The sequence below is a fragment of the Gasterosteus aculeatus genome, chromosome 11 (genome assembly GCF_964276395.1).
Source record: "Gasterosteus aculeatus chromosome 11, fGasAcu3.hap1.1, whole genome shotgun sequence".
NCBI lineage: Eukaryota > Metazoa > Chordata > Actinopteri > Perciformes > Gasterosteidae > Gasterosteus > Gasterosteus aculeatus.
In genome coordinates this window covers 14,445,225-14,465,507 of record NC_135699.1, presented here as the reverse complement: position 1 = coordinate 14,465,507, position 20,283 = coordinate 14,445,225, and the positions used below count along the sequence as shown (strand labels likewise).

The 20,283-nt window shown below is 48.0% G+C and overlaps 4 protein-coding genes across 4 annotated transcripts; 3 read left to right on the top strand and 1 right to left on the bottom strand.

Annotated features, from left to right (window-relative positions):
* Window positions 1-449: 449 nt before the first annotated feature.
* mcrip1 (MAPK regulated corepressor interacting protein 1) lies at window positions 450-3,061 on the top strand. The gene is made up of 5 exons (XM_040191895.2): window positions 450-587; window positions 1,173-1,268; window positions 1,477-1,595; window positions 2,100-2,204; window positions 2,316-3,061. Exons 2-5 carry the CDS (start codon window positions 1,261-1,263, stop codon window positions 2,378-2,380), a joined length of 297 nt encoding a protein of 98 aa, XP_040047829.1. The 5' UTR covers window positions 450-587; window positions 1,173-1,260; the 3' UTR covers window positions 2,381-3,061.
* Window positions 3,062-3,383: 322 nt separating this feature from the next.
* Window positions 3,384-6,599, top strand: alyref (Aly/REF export factor). The gene is made up of 6 exons (XM_040191893.2): window positions 3,384-3,870; window positions 5,286-5,444; window positions 5,552-5,699; window positions 5,873-5,936; window positions 6,018-6,201; window positions 6,304-6,599. Exons 1-6 carry the CDS (start codon window positions 3,634-3,636, stop codon window positions 6,316-6,318), a joined length of 807 nt encoding a protein of 268 aa, XP_040047827.1. The 5' UTR covers window positions 3,384-3,633; the 3' UTR covers window positions 6,319-6,599.
* A 310-nt stretch (window positions 6,600-6,909) lies between these two features.
* arhgdia (Rho GDP dissociation inhibitor (GDI) alpha) lies at window positions 6,910-15,157 on the top strand. Its single transcript, XM_040191894.2, has 6 exons — window positions 6,910-7,693; window positions 12,699-12,894; window positions 13,018-13,101; window positions 13,431-13,504; window positions 13,613-13,676; window positions 13,869-15,157. The coding sequence occupies exons 1-6, from the start codon at window positions 7,583-7,585 to the stop codon at window positions 14,069-14,071; spliced, it is 732 nt and encodes a 243-aa protein (XP_040047828.1). The 5' UTR covers window positions 6,910-7,582; the 3' UTR covers window positions 14,072-15,157.
* Window positions 14,667-19,783, bottom strand: cdr2l (cerebellar degeneration-related protein 2-like). Its single transcript, XM_078083983.1, has 5 exons — window positions 19,365-19,783; window positions 17,966-18,078; window positions 17,185-17,333; window positions 16,767-16,931; window positions 14,667-16,653 (listed from the first exon to the last, which is right to left on the bottom strand). The coding sequence occupies exons 1-5, from the start codon at window positions 19,441-19,443 to the stop codon at window positions 15,741-15,743; spliced, it is 1,419 nt and encodes a 472-aa protein (XP_077940109.1). The 5' UTR covers window positions 19,444-19,783; the 3' UTR covers window positions 14,667-15,740.
* Window positions 19,784-20,283: the final 500 nt, after the last annotated feature.

Below are 20,283 nucleotides of genomic sequence, written 5' to 3'. Positions count from 1 at the left end.
AGAAAAAGAATAATCTATCAGAAGAACTAAAGAGAACGTCTTCAGGTTTTATCTTTCGTCCATGCTCTTTGTGTAAAGCATCTTCACTATAGAATTAAAGCATGGTAAGATTGTCCTCAACATTCGACATTCTGCTTTGAAATAGTAAATGGTTGCAAAATGTATGCTACTGTTTAACGTATGACAATCTAACGTGAATTAAAAATGGACAAGTACACTAGTAACAATGAAAATGTATTGTATTTGTATAAAAGAAATGGAGAAAAGTAAGTGGAAAAATAGACAGAACAAATTGAAAGAAATCACCAAATTAAGCCTAAATGTAATTTAGCACATATATTGTATTTTGTTGAAAGAGATACCGAACAACATTAGATAGGGACTGTGTTCTGTTTGTTATCGTCGTTATAATTCATATTATTACTATTATTGTTGTTGCTGATGTTTGTCCGTCGTCGTTTTTAAAACCCGTTCACTTCCGTTTTGTTTTCCCGGAAATGATTGGTTGGCATTGGCAACGTTTTAGGCAGGTCTAACGTCGTACACGGTCCCTGAATAAAGAAACCGAAAGGAAGGGTTGTAAAAAGGTTTGTTGACTATCTTAAAGCGGTGTCCATTACTGTTCATGTTGAAAATGTCATAAGTGCGTCAGTACATTTATAATAAATATTTTGGACCGGGCAACGCCAGACAAATACTAGCTGATGAAGCTAAAGTGACGACAAGACAATGTAACGTTATCGTCAAGCTAGCAAGCAGGCTAGCAGGCTAAAGTTAGCTGGGATGAATGTGTCAGCACATCTGTAGTTAGCGGTCCACGACACCTCGGTAGGGGGACACGATTAACAATAAACCGAAACGATCTCAGCGGCAATACACATGTTTGAATGTGGCTAGCGGTTAACGTGCGTTTGGCTCTGTTAGCATGGAGCTAGCACCGCTGAAGCTACTGAGTCAGAACGTAAACAAAGGCTCCTGGTTTGCTATGGTCGCTGCTTCTTTTTCTTTCAATCCGCACAGATTATCATAGCTGTACAAAAAACACGTATTATTAGAAAATGTGAGGTCACAACTCTTGGATTGTATCTTTAAAAAAAAAGATTGATCTGTATTATTTCAGTTCGAAACAGCGTGGTTGGATGATGTAGAAATGCTCTCTCTGCCACTGTTAGAATCCAGCTGAGGACCTGTAAACCCTTTTTATTCCTCACATCCACTCACCACAGAGGAGCAAGGAGCGAGTGCAGACTGCAAAACAGAATGACCAGGTTGGGAACAAGTTATGACACTGAAGTACAAAGAGACCAATGTTATTAATGTTTATGTAAAGGTAACAACACTTGATGTTAAGTAACTTGTGTACTGTTTTGTGCTCGAGAAAATGCAGAATATTATGTTGAAGTGTAGTTTAAAGACTTTAAAGGAAAAAGAATGTCCATTTATGCTGCTAATTTAGCTGTTTTTAATTTCGTGAAGCTCATCTGCTCCCAGGATGGTGAACAGTTACAAGCGGACTTCAAGCCCCCGATCCCCGACAAACAGCGGGGAGCTTTTCACTCCAGCACATGAGGAAAATGTGCGCTTTATTCATGATAGTAAGTACATCTTTTAATATCGATTAGTTGAATTGAAATTTAATTTTACCACTTTGAGGGATTGCAGCTGACTTGTCTCTTTGTGTTCCAACATTACAAAGAGACAATACGTTAGAATTAAAGCTCAGCAATAAACCAATAACAACATAAAGAGTTCAAAGAGTTAAATGCATTTGCCGCCTCAAAAAACAGTTGACTGATGTGTAGGTTTTTTACTACAACACACCTATAGATCAGTCGACTGTTTGGGCACTCACAGGATAAACAAAACAGGGACCGACTCATAGGAAAACCCTTCATAATGCCGCTATAGTTTAAAAATTCCTGGGTGGTGTCAAAGAGTCTCTGAGTACAAGTACTGGCGATGAAACACTTGTGTACTGTGGAGAATTTGTTTAACACCTGTACTAAGTTCAGTCAATCTTGTGTTGTCAACAGCAACAAGTTTGCGTGGTATTATTTCCTAAACGTAACAAAAGCTTTGTTGTCTTTACTCTTCCCCAGCTTGGCAGTGTGTTCTCCGAGACATCAGATCAACACAAAATAGTGAACGTAACGACCGCGGACCACAGGAGTACGTGGAGAAGAACCCAAACCCTAACCTACATTGTAAGTCGGGTTGCAGAGTAGTGAAGTGGAATTGATTTAGTATGTCACACTAAAGCTTAGAGTTCATGAAGGAGAGGCCACTTAACAACTTGTTACTGTCTGCTCTTGCAGCTTTCACACCAGTGGACCTAAGCGACCTCAAGAAACGCAACACACAGGACTCCAAAAAGTCCTAGTCTTTCCCACGATGGTCCAGTCGCTTCTTTCCACCCATTATCCTCGAGAACTTTTCCTCCCTCAGCCCGAAAGTCAGCCCTGTTGGCCAGTCTACCAACAGAATGCCAATCTCGTTTCTCAAGTCTGGACCATTGCAATGCCTGTCTCTTTGCTTCCCCTCAACAACTGACAACGGAGAAAATAACGGGATTCCAAGGAGCAAAAATCCTCTCGCCTCTTGGTTCATGTTTTTTCAAGTCACGCAATTTTCATATGTACATTCTTTATGTGGATGAGACTGATGCAGACTTTCATCAAAATTTGCTGACATCTGATGCTGAGGTACACACTTTCAACACTCCACAGGACACAAAAGACTGCAGTCTTAAAAATAAACCTTTTCTTTACTACTGCTACTTACATGACTTTGGAGAAAAATGTGAATGGGCTGACTTCTTTTTTTGTTTTGAAAGATAGTATGATCAGTGAATCTTAGAAGTAATGGAATCTTCACATTGAGTACATGCTTTATGGGAAGGTTTTGGAAGCCAAATGCAATGTAGAAGGCCAACGTTTTTATTATATATTTTCTTGCCCTAAAATGGACTTTACTAAGTAGAGACCTCCCCGAGTTTGCTGTCCCTGGTTTACCCCCCCTCCCAGCCTTGAAACAAAATGTTGAATAAAGGACTTTTACAGTACTTTTACTTTTTTGAGCATTGATCCTGCATAAACACTGACCACATAAAAGGTGTAACTTACCCTACATGTTATATTAGAGGGGATTTCTTAGGCATGTATTTTAGGAGAAGAGATTATGCTAAATCATGGTGATATTGAGCTAATGATCAGTTATTTAGATTAATTGACTACAACAAGCAATTTATTACAACTATATTTGAAGTGAAGTTTGTCTGACGTATAGTTTAAGGTCAAAGACAGCTGAGAAAGCCATAAAGTTGGAAACGGGTGAATGATTAGGTTTAAAATAATACTTTAATGATTAATCAATGAACACAGCAGTCAGAGAATCGCCGGTAATTGATGATAATTGATCAGTAAATGCATGAATGGATAAATGGTGTGTGGCATCACGTGTTACGTGATGACGTCGTCTTTACGTGCAGACCACCTCGTCTATATACAGCCGACGCCACGGCTCTGTTGTGTATTCTCATCGGAGCGTTGAGCTGTGAAAGGACGAAGAGCAGAACCAGTCGAGTCTAGGGTGTACTTTTTATCGTTGACAGTTTAGCTTTATTGGAGCAGCATTATGGCCGATAAAATGGATATGTCTTTAGACGACATTATCAAGCAGAACAGGCAGCAGAGAGGTGGAGGCCGAGGCGGAAGAGGCCGAGGCCGCGGAGCCTCCGGTGGCGGACGAGGAGGCCCTGGGCGTCTTGGAGTCAGCGGCGGCGGATTTGGAGGCCGAGGCGGCGGAACCGGCCCCATGAGGAGCCGGTCGAACCTGAGCCGCGCTAGAGGCAGACCGACGCCTTACAATAGGGTATGAGAAAATTAGCGGAATGGGCAGAAAAGGAGAAAACCGTCGGCAGACCTGAAAATGCCTGGTTAACGTCCTTCTATTCTCCAGTAGGCTTGCAAGCTAACGTCTAGCCAGCTTGCTAATCAAGCGAATAAAAGGTTCGCTGTGACCGCCGAGTTTCCCTCGCGGAGGCTCTATGATTTGCGGTTAAAAAAAAATAATGGAAGTTGTATGCGTCGTGTGTCCCTTCTCCCACCACCCATTTGTGTTTCATCATTTTTTTTTCTTCAAGAGGAGGCATTTTGGAGGAGCGCGCATGTTAGCCACATGCTAACTAGCTCAGGCTGGATCGTGACGGCCTCGACGGCGCCATTTCGAGTCCGACACCTTTTTTTTTTTTTAAATTAGCGCTAGTCGTCCAGGGTCTGTAACGGCTTTCCAACACAGCTGTCAGAATGGCGGTGAAAGGAAACCACTTCATCGACAAAATTCACCCACATTTTTTTTCTTTCCACACCACTTTTGGAGCGTAGTTTTTGTCTTCGTACCTACGCAGCGTCCTGGCGGCTTTTGTTCGAAGGTGGCTGCGTCTCACGACAAGGCCTCTTTGTTGGCTTCTCAACCAGCGTGGCCGTTACTTGTGGATGGATCGGTGGACTTCTACCCCCCCCCCCCCCCCGATAGTGTTCACCCGAGGCACAACCTTCACTCCTTAAGTGTGAATGAGTTTAGACGAGCCCAACAAAGCCCCAATCAAAATGGCGTGGTCTCAAAATGGACGCACAGATAATCCACGCTCTCGTACAGGGGATAGCTGGCCCTTATCTGGTTGCTTTTCCTGACCACCCCCTCATCTTATGGACCCCCCCCCCCCATCCTTCGTGATAGCCCGTTTCGTGGCTTGGTAAAGAACTTTTGGTCGTGCCAGGAATCGCGGTGCAGCGCTGGAGGCAACGCTGCTTCAGATGGCGACGCCCTGCGTACCCGAGGATCACATCTGGAGAGCCTTTGGTGGAGGCGCAGATGGCAAGAGAACAATGGGCAACACTGGTAGCTAGCCGGGGGGGGGGGGGGCAAGCTGTGCAGGGGTTAGCATAGACCTTTTTGGGGTGGGTTATTGAGTAAATAATACATTCTCAGCAAATGCCATAGGTCTTAAATTGACTTTTTTTTATGTGTAGATTATAAAAGTGATTTAAAATGTATTCCTTTGCTGTTTTTTTTTTCTGTAAAAGTCCTCTGTCTGAACTGATTCACTTGCTTGTAGTGATGGGGTGGGCAGGGAATATTTGGGAATCCTCTTTGGGGGGGGAACTGAGCGCCCTGTCGGAAGTGGAGCCCCTGCTTGCCCCAACACCCAGCCTCGTGGACTCTGTGATTGACAGAGGCAGGGGGATCCTGAAGTCAGCAGGTGCGTTCTCTTTCGTCTGTTGCAGCCCAAACAGCTTCCAGATAAGTGGCAGCATGACATGTTTGACAACGGCTTCAGCGGATTCAGTGGCCCTGTTGGAGGCGGCGGAGGAGCTGGCGTGGAAACTGGAGGGAAGCTCCTCGTCTCCAATCTGGATTTTGGGGTGTCCGATGCAGACATTCAGGTACTTTGCCTTTTTTGTTTTTGGAACAGGTTTTGCCAGATATGTTTAATGTGTGAAACTGCTGGACAAAGGGATCAGTGCTAATGATGACATGTTTTTTTCTCCAGGAACTTTTTGCAGAGTTTGGAACACTGAAAAAAGCTGCAGTACATTACGACCGATCAGGAAGAAGCCTGGGAACCGCAGATGTCCACTTTGAAAGGCGAACAGATGCCCACAAGGCCATGAAACAGTACAATGGCATCCCGCTTGATGGTATGCCTCAATCTTGAAACATATGCGGTTTCTCTTTGCTTTATATTGTGACTGAACAAGTCTTTTCACTACTGTAAACCTACACTTTTAATTTTGGGGCATATGTCCACTTTGACTGTCTGCAGTACTTCCTTGCTTACATTCTGAGGGCCGTGATGTCTTTGTCACTTTAGGAAGGCCGATGAACATACAGCTAGTCACATCGCAGATTGACACACAGAGGCGACCTATGCAGGGGTGAGTGCGGTCGTCTGTTATTCCACCGACCTTGAATGTGAAACGTGGTGGGCAGCCTGTGATGAGCCCTGTGGTCTTCAGCCTGAACAGAGGTGGCGGAGGCGCTATGAACAGAGGCCGGGGCGGTGGCTTCAGAGGCATGCAGAGAGGACGCGGAGGACGCGGCGCGGCCGGCGGCAGAGGTCGGGGTGGTCGTGGCGGTGCAAGCAAACAGCAGCTGTCAGCAGAGGAACTTGATGCTCAGTTAGATGCCTACAACGCCAGGGTAGGTTCAGCAGTCAAACACTACAATTTAATAAAATGCACCCAGTCAATAAACCCTGTTAAATGTATTTCCTTTTTTTTTTTTTTTTTTTTTCTCCCCCAGATGGACACCAGCTAAGGAATGAAGCTCTTATGGTTTTGTTATCCCTTCCTGTCTGCACAGAAGGGCCATCGTTACAAATGTGCAGAATATTTTACACATGGTTGTCTTCTGATGTGATTTGAAATTGTTGTCCCAACCGCTTCTTTTAAATGCCCAGTATTTTTTACCAGTTTTTTTTTTCCTGACTAAAATGGTTTTGGCTCTGTAGGTTCATGTGAATTGGGCTTATGCCAGTTCTTTCTACCATGTAGTTAATGACTCTTGTAATAAAACCTACAGTGCATATTAACCAAAAACAGTGTCTTCCATCTGTCCATTGTTTTTGAAATCCTGTTAAATTTTGTTTTGGCTTTTTCTTTCTGATCTGTCCTACACAGAATTCACTTTAACTATTCAATGTGATATTGGTAACCACGTGCATGAAGTCCGTCTTTATATTTCATATCAGGCATTGCCTCAATGTGAACGTCAGTTTATTTATTCTGATCCTGAAATGCACATTTCGACATCCATAATTCTCAATGGGACATGTTTTTATGAAACTAGTACCTTAAATGTATTTTTGACCCAACACACCAAATGAAATATTAAAGCAATAACTTTTAAAGCAATCGTTTTGAAGTCTATTGCTTCGCATTAAAGGGATATTTACTACAGCTGAGCATTTTCATAATCTCTGCCCGTTTTAACCCATTAATGCTCCATCAACTGCTCTACTGCACCCCGGCCACTAGATGTCATGCTGTCAAACCTAACGTCTACTTTTAAATGCAATAAAGCGTAGCACGCCTATGATCACTAACTCATTTTGTATATCTGCTCGTTGGCTAAATAACTTGTGCAGTTGCACAATGACTCAAGTGACGGTCGGCTGAAGGGATGAGGTGGAAGTCTACGTCTGTTAGTGTATGTGCAGCATACCTCTGCATGCCCACGCGTGTCTCAATCCGGAGGGGTTTCTTTAGGCACCCCGGTTTAAATCAATGAATACTCTTTCCGGTACTCCGGATTATTTTTTTGAGCGGACATAATCAGTTGATTGTACTAATGTAAATGTTTTAATTACGTCTGCCTAACGTTGCAGTGACGTCAGCTACGGGTGAGTGGACACAATAACCGGGACACCTGACATTCGCCCTTTTTTTTCTAATTGTAAAGTATTACGATCTTAATTCTATCGAGAGTAACACTCAAATATACAGTTAAAAAAACTACGTTAACGATCTCCACGCCAAATACAGGGAAGGAATAAGCTTTTATTTTGAAGGCCACCCACCGGATGCCGTCCGCTGAGAGCGGGACGTCGGATGAAAGTTTCTTCCGCCGCTTCACTTCACTCCCTCACGCCACCGTCGACAGGAGGCTCCGCGCTAGTACCTGCGATATAACGGTAAGAATTGTCCAGACACTCGCAAAACTCGTCGGATATCTTGTTTGAGCCGAATGGACGCGTTTTTAGACGATACGAGTGAAAGTCCGAGTTGCTTTCGCGTAGTTAGAAAGTCGCTCGGCCCCTGTTGAGGAAGTACCGTTAGCAGCAAACTCACGTTACCCCTTGAATTTCACTAACGTCTCCAGATAGTTTATGTAGCTCCGCGTTGTTAAGCCCGCGCCCCGTCAATCTACGTTTTTTGTATTATTAACAGTTGCATTTGACGCAAAGGATCCGTAATCCTGTAACTACATTGCCGAGCCATCAGAAGTTATTCGGCGGCAGCAGTCGCTCGTTTCCGGGTGTCGAGCCGCCAGGTTTGGACCGTCGGACAACGACCGACGATGCGTTTAAATGTTCACACTACTCAACGCGGCGAGTGGATGCAGGGGACAGTGGACCAAACATCCACGCGGACGAGTATTTTACTTCTACTTTGACTGTGTGTGTGTGTGTGTGTGTGTGTGTGCGCGTGCATGTGTACGTGCGCGTGCGTGAGTGAGTGCGCGCGCGCCGGCACGTCAGGAACATTCTCCGCCACTTCCTGGAACTGGTGCTCACTCGGGTCATCTGCATCGTCCTGCAGGGCTCACACACCTTAAAGGAGCCTTTCCATTAGTCTGCCTTTTATTTAAGGCTTCCATAGAAACATGCAGGTAAATTACAAGTTCCCGTCTCAGAGATCACAAGCCGTGAGTCCTTCCTGTGTGTGACAAATGGTCAGGAAGTTTTTTTTTTTTAAACTTTTATCTCCCTTTAAGAATTTCTGATAACACATTTCCGTAACAGTCGTCTCCTCCACCCCCCTTACTTCCTGTCTACCTGGGAATGTGTGCAGTGGGGGCCGGATGTCCCATGTGGCACCGCTGTTCTTCTGGTTGGACCTGATTGATCTGCAGTAGCCCCGACCAGATAGAATCGATCACTAAACAGTGTAGATTTTTAACTGTATCTATTCCCATTATAAAAAGCTCCCGTACGTTCAAAAGTGACTTATAAAATGGTGATTATTAACGTGGAAATCAAAAGTGTGTACATCCCGTCCGTGATACTTACCGCCTCCAAAACACCACTATTTATTTTCTTGTTTTATTTGATCTTATTCTGGGCTGCCATGGGGACCGATGTCCTCTTCAGCCCGAGCAGCAGCTCTCGGGGGCCACATCCTGTCCGTGATGGACTGCGTTGCGGTACAAAGTTGGCAGCCAGATTTTTCTGTGGGTCGGCGCCACCTGTAGTATTGCAGGGAACCGTCCCGGCGCCGTGGCTCTACGTCGTGTCGCCTCCCCCCCCTCTCTGGGATTAAGCCCTGACCTTTCAGCTGGCACCTTGGCCGCCCCCATCATCCACTGGTGCTTCCTGCTGCCGCACACAGGGATTTCTCATCGGCTATTTATAAAGCTTCCTATTTGTTCTGGTTCTTCGGCTCTTTGGCTGATGGCTTTTCACCTTTTTCAATAATCACAAGCTCATAAAAAGCTTTCTGTATTGTTCTGCATCTTATCTGCATTGCTTTTACCTCCTCCTCCCCTCCCTCGTCGATGTCTGTTGAGCTTGATTTCCTCTCGTGGTGAATCACTTCCTCAAAGCTTCTGTAACACTTTGCACTGCACCCATGACTTGCCACCAGCCAGCTTCATTCAAACTACTGACAAAACATTTACACAGTGCTCCTTTTAACCCGTTTTAATTGTATTGGGCCCAGTTAGTCACTCGGGTTAGAGGAGCAGCGCTACAGAAGCATTGGGGTTAATTTTTGTTAACGGTGCGGTTGTTGCACACAAAAGGATATGAAGCCGCCGTCTCGACTGAAAAATAAACTGTGCAGTCTCTTCTCTGCAGACCGGCCTGCTGACGTAAACACTTGATTGTGATTTAAAGAGCTGCTGCTGCTGGTGGGCAGCGGTTTTTACCTGTAATGGATCAGCTTTTGTTCAAGCAGCCTGATGAGAACACGCTGGAGCTGTGGGGAACCAAAGGGGCCGACGCAAAGGTCCCTGGTGCATGAAAGAGACGAAACGAGATGAAAGTGGCCGTGGATCTGTGAGGGACTTCTTCAATCGGGATGACGGGTCAAAAACTGAAGGTCACTTCACAACGGTCGCCGGCTGCGTTACTTTTTATTGGTGCAATGTGCCTTTTGAAGTCACTGGTGTAGATGTTTAGTAGAGTATTAATGGTGGCTCTGCTACAGAGCTCCTGTCGGGGTTCCTGTTTTCTGACGTGTGGCGACCTGCCGCGTCATCGCCTTTTGGTCCACTCCATGCATTCCTCTCTGTGACGAGGCTGGACAGTAGCGTCCCCTGTCTGATCCCCCCCCCCCCCCGTCTCCCCCACGCCATCAGACCACGGTCATGCATCGAAAACGGTCTTCTCAGATTTTAATCTCCCGTTTATTGCCAGTGAAACATGTTTTTAAACAGTTTTCCCACTTCGTGTGCATTTTACACCGTGTATTGGCCAATGAGGGGTTATTTTGAGAATATTGGATTATATTTGTAGCGTTGGACCCCTTTGCAGACTTTATTTCGACGACATGCTGTTTTGGTTTTGATCTGTCACAACTAATTTGTAGACCTCCAAAATGCACCCACACTGATATACTGTGTGTTTCTGCGTGCTCCTGTCAGGTTAATCCCGACATCTGACACACACACACACCTCCCCTCTTCACAGGGCTGGTTCATCCCTCAGGGATTCCCTGGTCCTCATTGAGCTCGTTGATCTTCAGTCACGTTTGATGAACCTAATGAATCCTCTTGGTGTGACACCTCCCAACCACCTCCCGTCCCCGAATGCCTCATTAGCCGTAATCCCACTTTCTCTAATCTCCCAGCTCAGCGGCGTTGCTAAGGAACCGTTCTAATCTGAAGCCCTGTGCTCATGGTCCTGTAGGAGCGAGGGACGGAGAGGACACCGAGGATGAGACGTTTGCTTGCATGATCTCATGACCCGTGTTGTTTCCCAGCTGACTAAACATTTTCGCACGTAGCCAGTCAGCCAGAAGGAATGTTAAGAGCAGCGTAGTGTCAGCGTTGTCTAAACCAGTCCCCTTACTGAGTGAGAGGGTCTCTTTCATAGTCCTGTCAACATGTAACCTGTAATAAACCAACTCTTCTTCATTGTGTGGTGTTTATGTTTAATATGTCGACGGTGACGGACTGAAGGGAAGCTGCTCTGGTTCACGCACACTAAGCACTGACGTATAAGACGAATACGGAGATGTAGAATTGGAGTGGTGTACATTCTTTTGCGGAAACCCGTTGCTGTGCTCCAGTGGTTTGATCTACAAAACTTGTCACAATTTTTCTAACGTATTGTGTGACCCTATTTTATCAGAAGAATGAGCATCTCCGAACATCTTGAGTCACGGCAGATTTAAACTACAATATAGAATCTCGTGTGTCATTCGTTCTGACCGTAAAAAGAAGCGACCAGGGGTCTGAATCCGAGCTTCCTGTTTGAACTCCGTCTCCCTGATAAGTTTAAGACTTAAAGATGTCTATCGCCTCACCGTGCTTATTTCCTCTGACCAGAAACACTCACGCGAGAAGGAATTTGTGATTTAGTTTAGTTTGTTTTTCGGAGGCCCTGTTTGTCTCGGCGCCGCTGCGTTCTCACTTCCTGCCTGGCGATTTCCCAACAGCACTCTGCTCATTGTGCTTCGGATGAGAAACTTTTCTTCTCTAGTGCCACTGATCAGTATGTAAAGACTGTATTTACATTTTTCTGATTTGTTAGCTTGTCTGTGTTGATTTATGACGACCGTCAACTTGCAGGTCAACATTGATTTGCAACCGCAAACAAAATGAAGCCAACAAATCCGAAGCGGTTACTTCTGCTATTAAGCAGTCGGGTTTAATTACTTTCCTGCAGAAGCAGTTTATCTCTGACATTAAAGCATCAACCTTCATGGCTGTTTTTCTTATTGTCCCTTTTAAGTTGTGTTAAAGGATAAAACAATGACATTTAGTGCATTAATATAGAAGCAAATATTATTCATGTTTTTTAAATTTATATATAAAAATAATCTAATGCGCGGCGGCCCTCCCTTCTTGCTCCACTCTTGTAGCTTGCACCATTTTAAGGATATCTCTTTTTTTCAAATGCTTTTCTACAGTTCGTCGGCTGTTTCCTGCTCAGTAACTCACTCAAATACAGGAAGTTCTTTCGAAACGCGACTGTCGAAAGCGCACGGCTGCCTACGTCAAGAAATAAAAACCCTGACTTTATCGGCGAGCAGCACATATTTAGCTCCAAAAATATATAAATGCCTCTTTATTGCTATTTATGAGCAGCATTGGGTATTTGTGTCACTTGTACGTTCACAGCGAAATGAAGATGATGTCATTTGTTGCTGCTCAGGATCAGCCTCCGCTCTGCTAATCCGCAGCCACGTCCTGGTGGAGACGTCCACATTAGCGCGGACAGGAGCTGTGATCATCGTCCGCTTTATGCGGCCAAGAACCCCCGAGAGGAGGACGTGTGTACTTTGACATCTCCGCATACACTACTGGACTGAGATTTTGTTATTTTTAAAAACCTGCCTCGTCTCGCGCGGTGAATCACACAAGGCGTGTTGTTGGGATCACTTTCTTTTCCTCCTGCCTGCTATCTGCGTCCCGGCCCGGCGCCAGAGAGGGAACTTGTTGTCGTCTTAAACCGTCTCCCTCTGTGGAAAAAGCAGCTCAAATGTTTGACCCTTGCCAAGCGAATTCCTTTTGCACCACGGGTAAATAGCTGGTGACAGGAAACGGCGCGTTTAACCGAAAAATAACACCATGTATAGACTAAGAGCAATGCGATCTTTTCGGTTTGATTCTTTGCATTGCTTGAGTCCAGGGGCTCTTCCTCTAGATAAGTAATGCGTTTTCATCATCTAGCAGCCGGATGTGTGGTGGCGCGCTGCAGAGTGAAGAGTCCCGTTTCCTCCTCCTCTAACCTCTCTGCCGTCTGTGGTTAGCTCACCATGGCAGAACAGGAACCCACACCGGAGCAGCTGGAGGAGCTCGCCGCCGCCAACCGAGAGGGCGAGAACGCGGTGAACTACAAACCTCCGGCCCAGAAGAGCTTACAGGAGATCCAGCAGCTGGACGAGCAGGACGAAAGCCTCCGCAAGTACAAGGAGGCCCTGCTGGGCAAGGTGGCCACCGTCGCAGGTCAGTGGTGCCTGCAGAGTCCCGCCGAGGATCCTTCTAGAACTGAACGGAACTCCACTGGCACACACAGTGCTGTGAACTGCTGGTTGGTCTGATGCTCCTAATTTTCTCTCCCCTTTTCAGATCCCAGCGTCCCAAACGTCCAGGTGATGCGAATGACTCTGGTGTGTGACTCTGCTCCGCAGCCCTTGGTGCTGAACCTGCAGGGTGAGTAGAGCTCGCTCGCCCCTTTGGCAGCGGGAGGGATGATTTATCGCCGGCCACATTCTGGCAGTGGAATAATTAGCTGGCCGTAGCGGTAATCGCTCCCATGTTTGTGTACAACGTCGGACTAAAGGGCCCGCTGGCTCATTAGTCCGCCGATTAGAAATGACAAGACGCCCTCGTTAGTGGCTTAATGTGCTGTTTCCTAATGCACTTTGCCTCCCGGTGGTCACTATGATCACTACAGGCTGCACAACACAACCAGCCTCTGAGTGGAGTGCTTCTTTTATACGCTCGAGCCCTAAATGCTTTCATGTTGATTTCCCTTCCAGACTTGGACAAATTAAAGAAGAACCCGTTTGTGATGAAGGAGGGAATCGAGTACAGAATAAAGATCACCTTCAAGGTGGGAGAGTGTGGCCTTCTTGTCTGTCGGGGTCATGATGCTGTTGGCCGAGCTCTCGTTGCCGCGGGAAACTGTTGAGCAGGATGTGACGCGTGTCTCCGTTCACAGGTCAACAAGGACATCGTGTCGGGCCTGAAGTACACCCAGCAAACGTTCAGGAAAGGAATTAAACGTAAGGCTTCCCCCGATCATTTCGTTCAGCCTCTGACGTGGTTCATGCAGAGGAATAATTTAACGTTATATGAGCTTACCAGCGTGCTGTCCATGTATTAATGTCTGCACAGTAAACGTGGAGCTTAATAAACCGGCTTCCCTGCCGCTGGAGTCTTCCCCTGTTCTCAGTGACCTCGTCCCTTCTGTGCAGTTGACAAGTCGGACTACATGGTCGGCAGCTACGGGCCCAAAGCGGACGAGGAGTACGAGTTCCTCACCACCGTGGAGGAGTCCCCCAAAGGCCTGCTGGCCCGCGGCACCTACAACATCAAGTCCAAGTTCACCGACGACGACGAGCACGACCACCTCTCCTGGGAATGGAGCCTCACCATCAAGAAGGACTGGACAAACTGATGCCTCCCCCCGGGCCCCCCCGGCTTCGTCCTCTCTTCTTCCTGCTGTCATTCCATTGATCCTGTCTGGGTTCTCTCCGTTTTTAAGCCTTTGCTCTCTCCGTCCACCCACAACCCTCTTTTCTTTTTTCTCTCCCCCCTTTTCCTGATTTCACTTCGTCATTCTTCCCCATTGTGGCGCTTTCGTCTGTTCGCACCCGCCCTTCTTGTTCAGTATCGAATCTTTAAAAATGGAGAAAGTAATAATGTGCACAATCCAGATTTTGCGGTTATGGTTTTCTTATGAAAGAAAAAAATAAGTTAAAAAAAAATAGTCTAACTGCTTTAGGAAGTGGTCCAATGTGGGATCCACGCCTTTTCTTTTCTTTCCCTCTTTCATTGTTTTTGTACAATTACCGCGATCCGCCTTGAGAGAGCGTTGTGCAGGACGCCCCCCTGAAGCCTTTGAGCAGATTATTAGTACCCGGCTCTTTATTTGGAGTGGAGACCACCTCTACTTCAAACAATTTAGCCGAGAGAACGGGGGTTACCTAAATGACCTCTGACCCCTAGCTGTAGGTGTGGCTGTTCCTCTTCTGATCAAGTATGCTGGCACGTTTCTTTTTTTTTTTTCTATTTTATTTTTAGCAGCCATGTGGCCTTAACAAAACCCCACAGGGAGAAATAACCTGATTGAGTCCTCTGCCTTCCAGACATCATGTGAGCGTCACCATACTTACAACATCTAGTACTTATCGTTCTTAATTATGGATTTGAATGAACATCTGTAGATGACTGTAAAAGTGCAGGTGTCCCATCGAGTCCAGGGACTCTCACCTCGTATTACTAAACGTAACCATTAGCAACGCTGTCTGTGCCTCCGGTCTCTTACAGCCCCCGCTGACTCAGCGAGGTGAAATATCGTCTGTAATTGACTTCTTATAAAGTATATAGACGTCGGTGCCCAACCAGACACGTCGGGGTTCCTTCTTATACACTCCAGTTGGCGAGTCGGCTTCCACGGCGTCGCGCCGACGTTCTTCTCGTTGGGTCCACTGAATGTTTCCACTTGTATCTCCTGTGTTCACATTAAAGTGTTCAGACTGGGCCCCTCACGTGTCCCGCTGCTTCATTGTGCCTCGGCATCACGTTTTGACACTCGTCACCACGACGTGTGAACCGTTCACTGTTGGATTTGTTGCTTCGCTCAGAATAAAAGACGATTTGATACGTTTGTCATTTTAATCATCAGCAAACATAGATGGCATCTTACAAGAAAGTGAGCGCACGTCTGGAATGATCGAACGAATCCCTGAATCACCCTGCTGAACACACTGCCCCCCCCGGATCAGTGATGAGCCGACGGTAAACATCGGCAGCTTTCTGCCGTCCCAACAAATTCTAAATACAGAATTTGGCACTCGGTCAAATGTTAAAGCCGGTCTTCTAAAGACTTCTGTAGCACTTAGTGTTTGTCAGTCAGAAAAATGCTTCAAGTTTAAGAAACAAAGGCTGCTTTTTTAAAATTGTATTATTTGGCTTAATTGTCAATAAATAAAACTGCAATAAATCACATCCGCATCAGTTAAGTTCAATTACAAATACTATGTCACACACGACACTGCTCTAATTAGCTTTAGTCTCCCCAAAAATTCTCCATTTAATGACCCCCCCCCCCCCCCCCCCCCCCCTCACTTGTGGCCCTTCTTGCTCTTGGCGTTCACGTCGCTCTTGGTCTTCTGCAGGCGGGAGAAGATCTCCTTGAAGAGCGCCTTGTACTCCGGCGTGTTCTGGCTCAGCCGTTTGTCCACCTGCTCCACCTGCCTGCTGATCCCCTCCAGGGCCTCCGGGGTGGAGGGTGCCTGAGGCGGGGGGGCAGCCGCCGCTCCTCCGGCCCCGGAAGGCCCGGCGCACACCGCGCCGTAGTCCTTCACGGAGGGGTCCCTGGAGACGGGCCGCGACGTCTGCACCCCGGCGTGGCACAGGCTCTCCTCGTGCCGCCGGCACTTCCCCAGCAGCCCCTCGTACTTCTCCAGCAGCGCGTGGTACTGCTCGTCCACCTCGCGCAGGATGGACATGCCCCGCTTGCGCACGCCGTTGGCGTGGATGGCGTAGCTGCCCTGGCGCCTGCCGGAGGCGTCCCGCGCCGAGATGGCGTTCAGAGCCGTGTCGCTGCAGCTCTTCCTCACCTGCTGCCCAGCGGCCCCCTGCTCGGAGTCGTCCCCCTCCTCCGGGCCCAGGCCCTCCTCCGGCGTGTCCGTCTCGGGGCCGTTGCCGAGCAGCGTCTCCAGGCCGTCCTCCATGCCCCCCATCAGGCACGCGCGGGACCTCCTCAGCTGCTGCATCTCCTGCAGCTCGGCCTCCAGCTCTTGGACCCGCAGCTGGCAGCCCTCGGCCCCCAGGAGCCGCTGCTCCAGGCGCTCGAACTCCTGCAGCACGGCGGAGCACTCCCGCTCGGCGCCCTCCCGCTGGGAGCGCTCGGCGGCCATGGCGGCGCGCAGCGAGGACACGATGCCTCGGAGCCGCTCGTTCTCCTCGTCCGCCGGTCGCTCCTCGGCCAGGTCCACGCTGCCCGGGTTGGCCAACAGGAAGCCGTCCTCGTACCTGATGGTGGTGCGAGAATCGTGTAACCAAAGTGGTGCATCGACATTTTCAGAGAGGCCCCCCTCTGAGGATAGAGCGTGCACGCACACAAACACACACACACACACACACACCTCGGGGCCGTGCACAGCTCTTTGATGCAGGGGAAGGAGTGCACCGTCTTACGGCGCTCCGTCTTCTCTCTGCGGACCCTCAGCTCCTCCAGAGTCCGGAGCTCCTCCACCCGCACCGTCAGGCTGTCCACCTGACCGTGCAAGGTGTCCATGGTGCCAGTCAACCTGGACGGACACACGCGTCACTGCTGAGCTCACTGCTGAGCTAAAGCTACAGTGAGCCTCTGTTGCAACATAAACAATGTGAAGGAGCAGCCATTGGAATCTTTAGCGGCCTTAACAAAGAACTTTGACCTCGTGATTACGATTAATGCGACAAAGAAATGTTAAGCCCTGTAGTTGTTGTTGTTGTTGGGAAACGGCTTTCGGTACTATGCGACCGGCCTGAGGCGTCACGTGACGACGCCATCGCCCTCACCGGTCGATCTTCTGCTGCGAGGCCTTGCTCTCCAGCACCAGCTTCTCGTTGGTGATCTCCAGCTCTCGGGCCGTCACGTCCAGCTGCTCGTACACCTTGGCGTGCTGCTCGTTCATCTCCCGCAGGAGCTCCAGCTGCTTGGACAGGTACTGCAGGGAGACGCACGGAGGGTTCACGCCCGTTGGACGTGAAGTGTCCCGAGAACTACACATTTTATATCTGAGGTGGAATGTAATGCTCTCCAACTCCCATGTGATCCCCAACGTTTGCATTTCACAATTACTTTTGATCATAAATATATTTTACGTTTCTATAAGGAAAGTTCCGTTTCAGTTTTTAAAGACCTTCCTTTTTGGTGATGCAAGACTGACATTTTTAGTGCATACTATAATATATCTTTATATAATTAAATCAAAGCTTTGATGACGGCGTGCCAGTGAAAGGTGGAAGTATGTGGTTGAAGGCTGCAGAGGAAAAGTTCACACATAAATCATATCATTAAACACATCAGACGTCATGGCAGAACGTTACCGAGCCACTAGTTGCCATGCAACCGATCTCCCTAACCGGACAGAGGCTTGTTAAAGAGAGCTGCTGGACGCAGTTGCTGAGTAATGCGTTCAATTTTAGTTACTAGTTCAATTTCACAAAATAACGTATGACGGCAAAAACAAAGAAAAAGAGACTTATGAGAAGCGAAGAGAGCGATTCAGGAATTTTGCACATCCTTTAACGTCGAAAAAAAACCACATTACACTAATATATTCGGGTTCAAGCGCACCTCAATCTCCTGCACTTGCTCCTCGTTGTCGATGTACATCTGTTGCAGGGAGTCCTCCAGCTCCTTGTTGCGTTCCAGGAGGGTCTTGCCGAGCTCGGCTGCCAGGTGCAGGTCTGAAGAGAAACCAGAGAAGAAGAAGAAGAAGGAGGAGAAGAAGAAGGAGCGTGAACGGCTGCGACTGGATGAGGAGCACAGGGCCTCATGGGGAAGCGTCTCACCCAGTTTCTCTTATTCGCTTTTGTTCATGAAAGCTAAGACGGCTCGAAGCAGAACATGATTCCTTATTGCATCTCTCACACACACACACACACACACACACACACACACACACAGTGTGTGGGGAGAGGGAGCAGCGAGAACGTCTTAGTTATGTAATGTCAGTGTTGTGCGACAGGGATGAGAGGAACAGGCCGGGCTGAAGGACTTCTCACCTCTGGACACTAAAGGGAGCAGGGTTGGTGTCTATGGCTGCCCTCACGCTCAATCCACAGCCCCCCCCCAGGTGGCACAAACATGACCATCACCACCTCGTATGTTTGCCAGATCATCATGAACACAGTGGGAAGTTGCATAACAGCAGCGATTCTGGGGCAGAAATCAGGCCCGACTGAGGACGTGAGCCTGAATCTCTGATCCCGACTCAGGAGGTCCAGTCTGGGTTTCCCTAATCAGATCAGCCGGGGGCTTATTGACTCGACATGCCGAATAACGAGGAGACGAGACGGCGACACACCGGCCCGACTGCTCTCTGAAGCTGCTTTAGCACACGGCGGGTCAGCGGGTAATTAGGTGATGGGGGCGAGGGGAGGGGGGCGGTTTCAGGGGCTCCTGAAACGCTCTGTGGATGAAAGTGCACCCACTTACACACAGCATCACTTTACTCATCAGCAAAAGGCACTTTGGATCGATTTACTGCCTTTGCTTTGGGCATTTACGCCCCCCCCTTCTCTCCTCCCCCCTCTCTCCTCCTCTCCCTCACACAATCAGGCCACAGATGATCTGTTCTGTCCCTCTACAACACAGCAGAGTGATCACAGTTCAGACGCAGTGTGATGGATCAGAGGAGACAAAACGAGGAAGAGGATCGAGTGGTGCGATGAGGGGAGGGGGGAGGGGGGGGCTGGAGGAGAGAATTGAAACAAATAACATCCACGCAGACAGACAGACAGACAGGCAGATAGACAGACAGGCAGCAGGACTATTTTGGGACACATCACTGACAAGATCAAAATAATTGGCAGAGGAAGACAGCAGAGATGCAGCTCTGGTCTCGAGCTGCACGGACATACATACATACGTGTTATACAGCGAATGCCTGCCCCCCCCTCCCTCCCCGTCCTTCATCCTAAAAAGCAGTGGTTGTGTGTGGCGGCATTGTTGCCCCCCCGCGGTGTCTCACCTTGCTCCAGGTCCCGCTGGTCGTACCACGGCTCCTCTTCCTCGGTGATGAACTCCTCCATCCCTCCCGCGCGCAGCATCGAAGCCGACCGACTTCTCGTTCTCGATCCGCTAACTCACGCGCGGCTCGAGCGGAAGTGACAACGAGCCGCGGCGGCGCAGCCTCCACGCGCGTGTCACCCTTTGAGGGACGAACACACAAAAAGAAAACAGCCGGCCGGCGGCGCACCTGATCCTGGTGCCATCCACAGATGGGGGAGAGAACCACGTGATCGGGGCCGCGCACACCTGCACAGAAACGGTCAGCGGCTCTGTGCTCCTTCTGTTCTCATCAGGGCGCGATCGTGCAGCGCGGCGGCGCGCAGCTCGGGCGGATGAACGCTGCGGCGTTCAGGGGCCGTCGGAAAAGCTGATTTCAACGGTAGCGCGTTCGCTCTTTACCCTGCTGCCGCCGTTTTAAGAGGTTATGTTGGTGCGTTTGTATACTAGGTTGACTCCATCTTTAACGATGAGTAAGGGTATTAGACATGAAGTTTTAAATGTGACAAGTTATATATTTTTTAATTGATATCACTATAGGCCTAACATGCAATTGTTTATAAGCTCCAAAACTAGATGCGTATTTTCCACTGAGGGTTAAATCAATAAATTAGAAGATTATTTAAATGGAGAAGCGAATCCACTCTATTTAAATAATCTTTGAGTCCATCTATTTGTTAAAGGTGCATGTTTTCAACACATTTTCAATTTAATCAGTGAAATCCAATTGAAACAAAGCATGGAGCTTGACATGTTGTCCCTTCAGGACAGATGAACATCATTGCAGGCAATATTAAATACATGTAAATCTCCCTTTAAATGAGAAATATTTTTAATAATAATTTTCTTTAAGCGTAAGCGTCTCTTCCTATTTATAACCC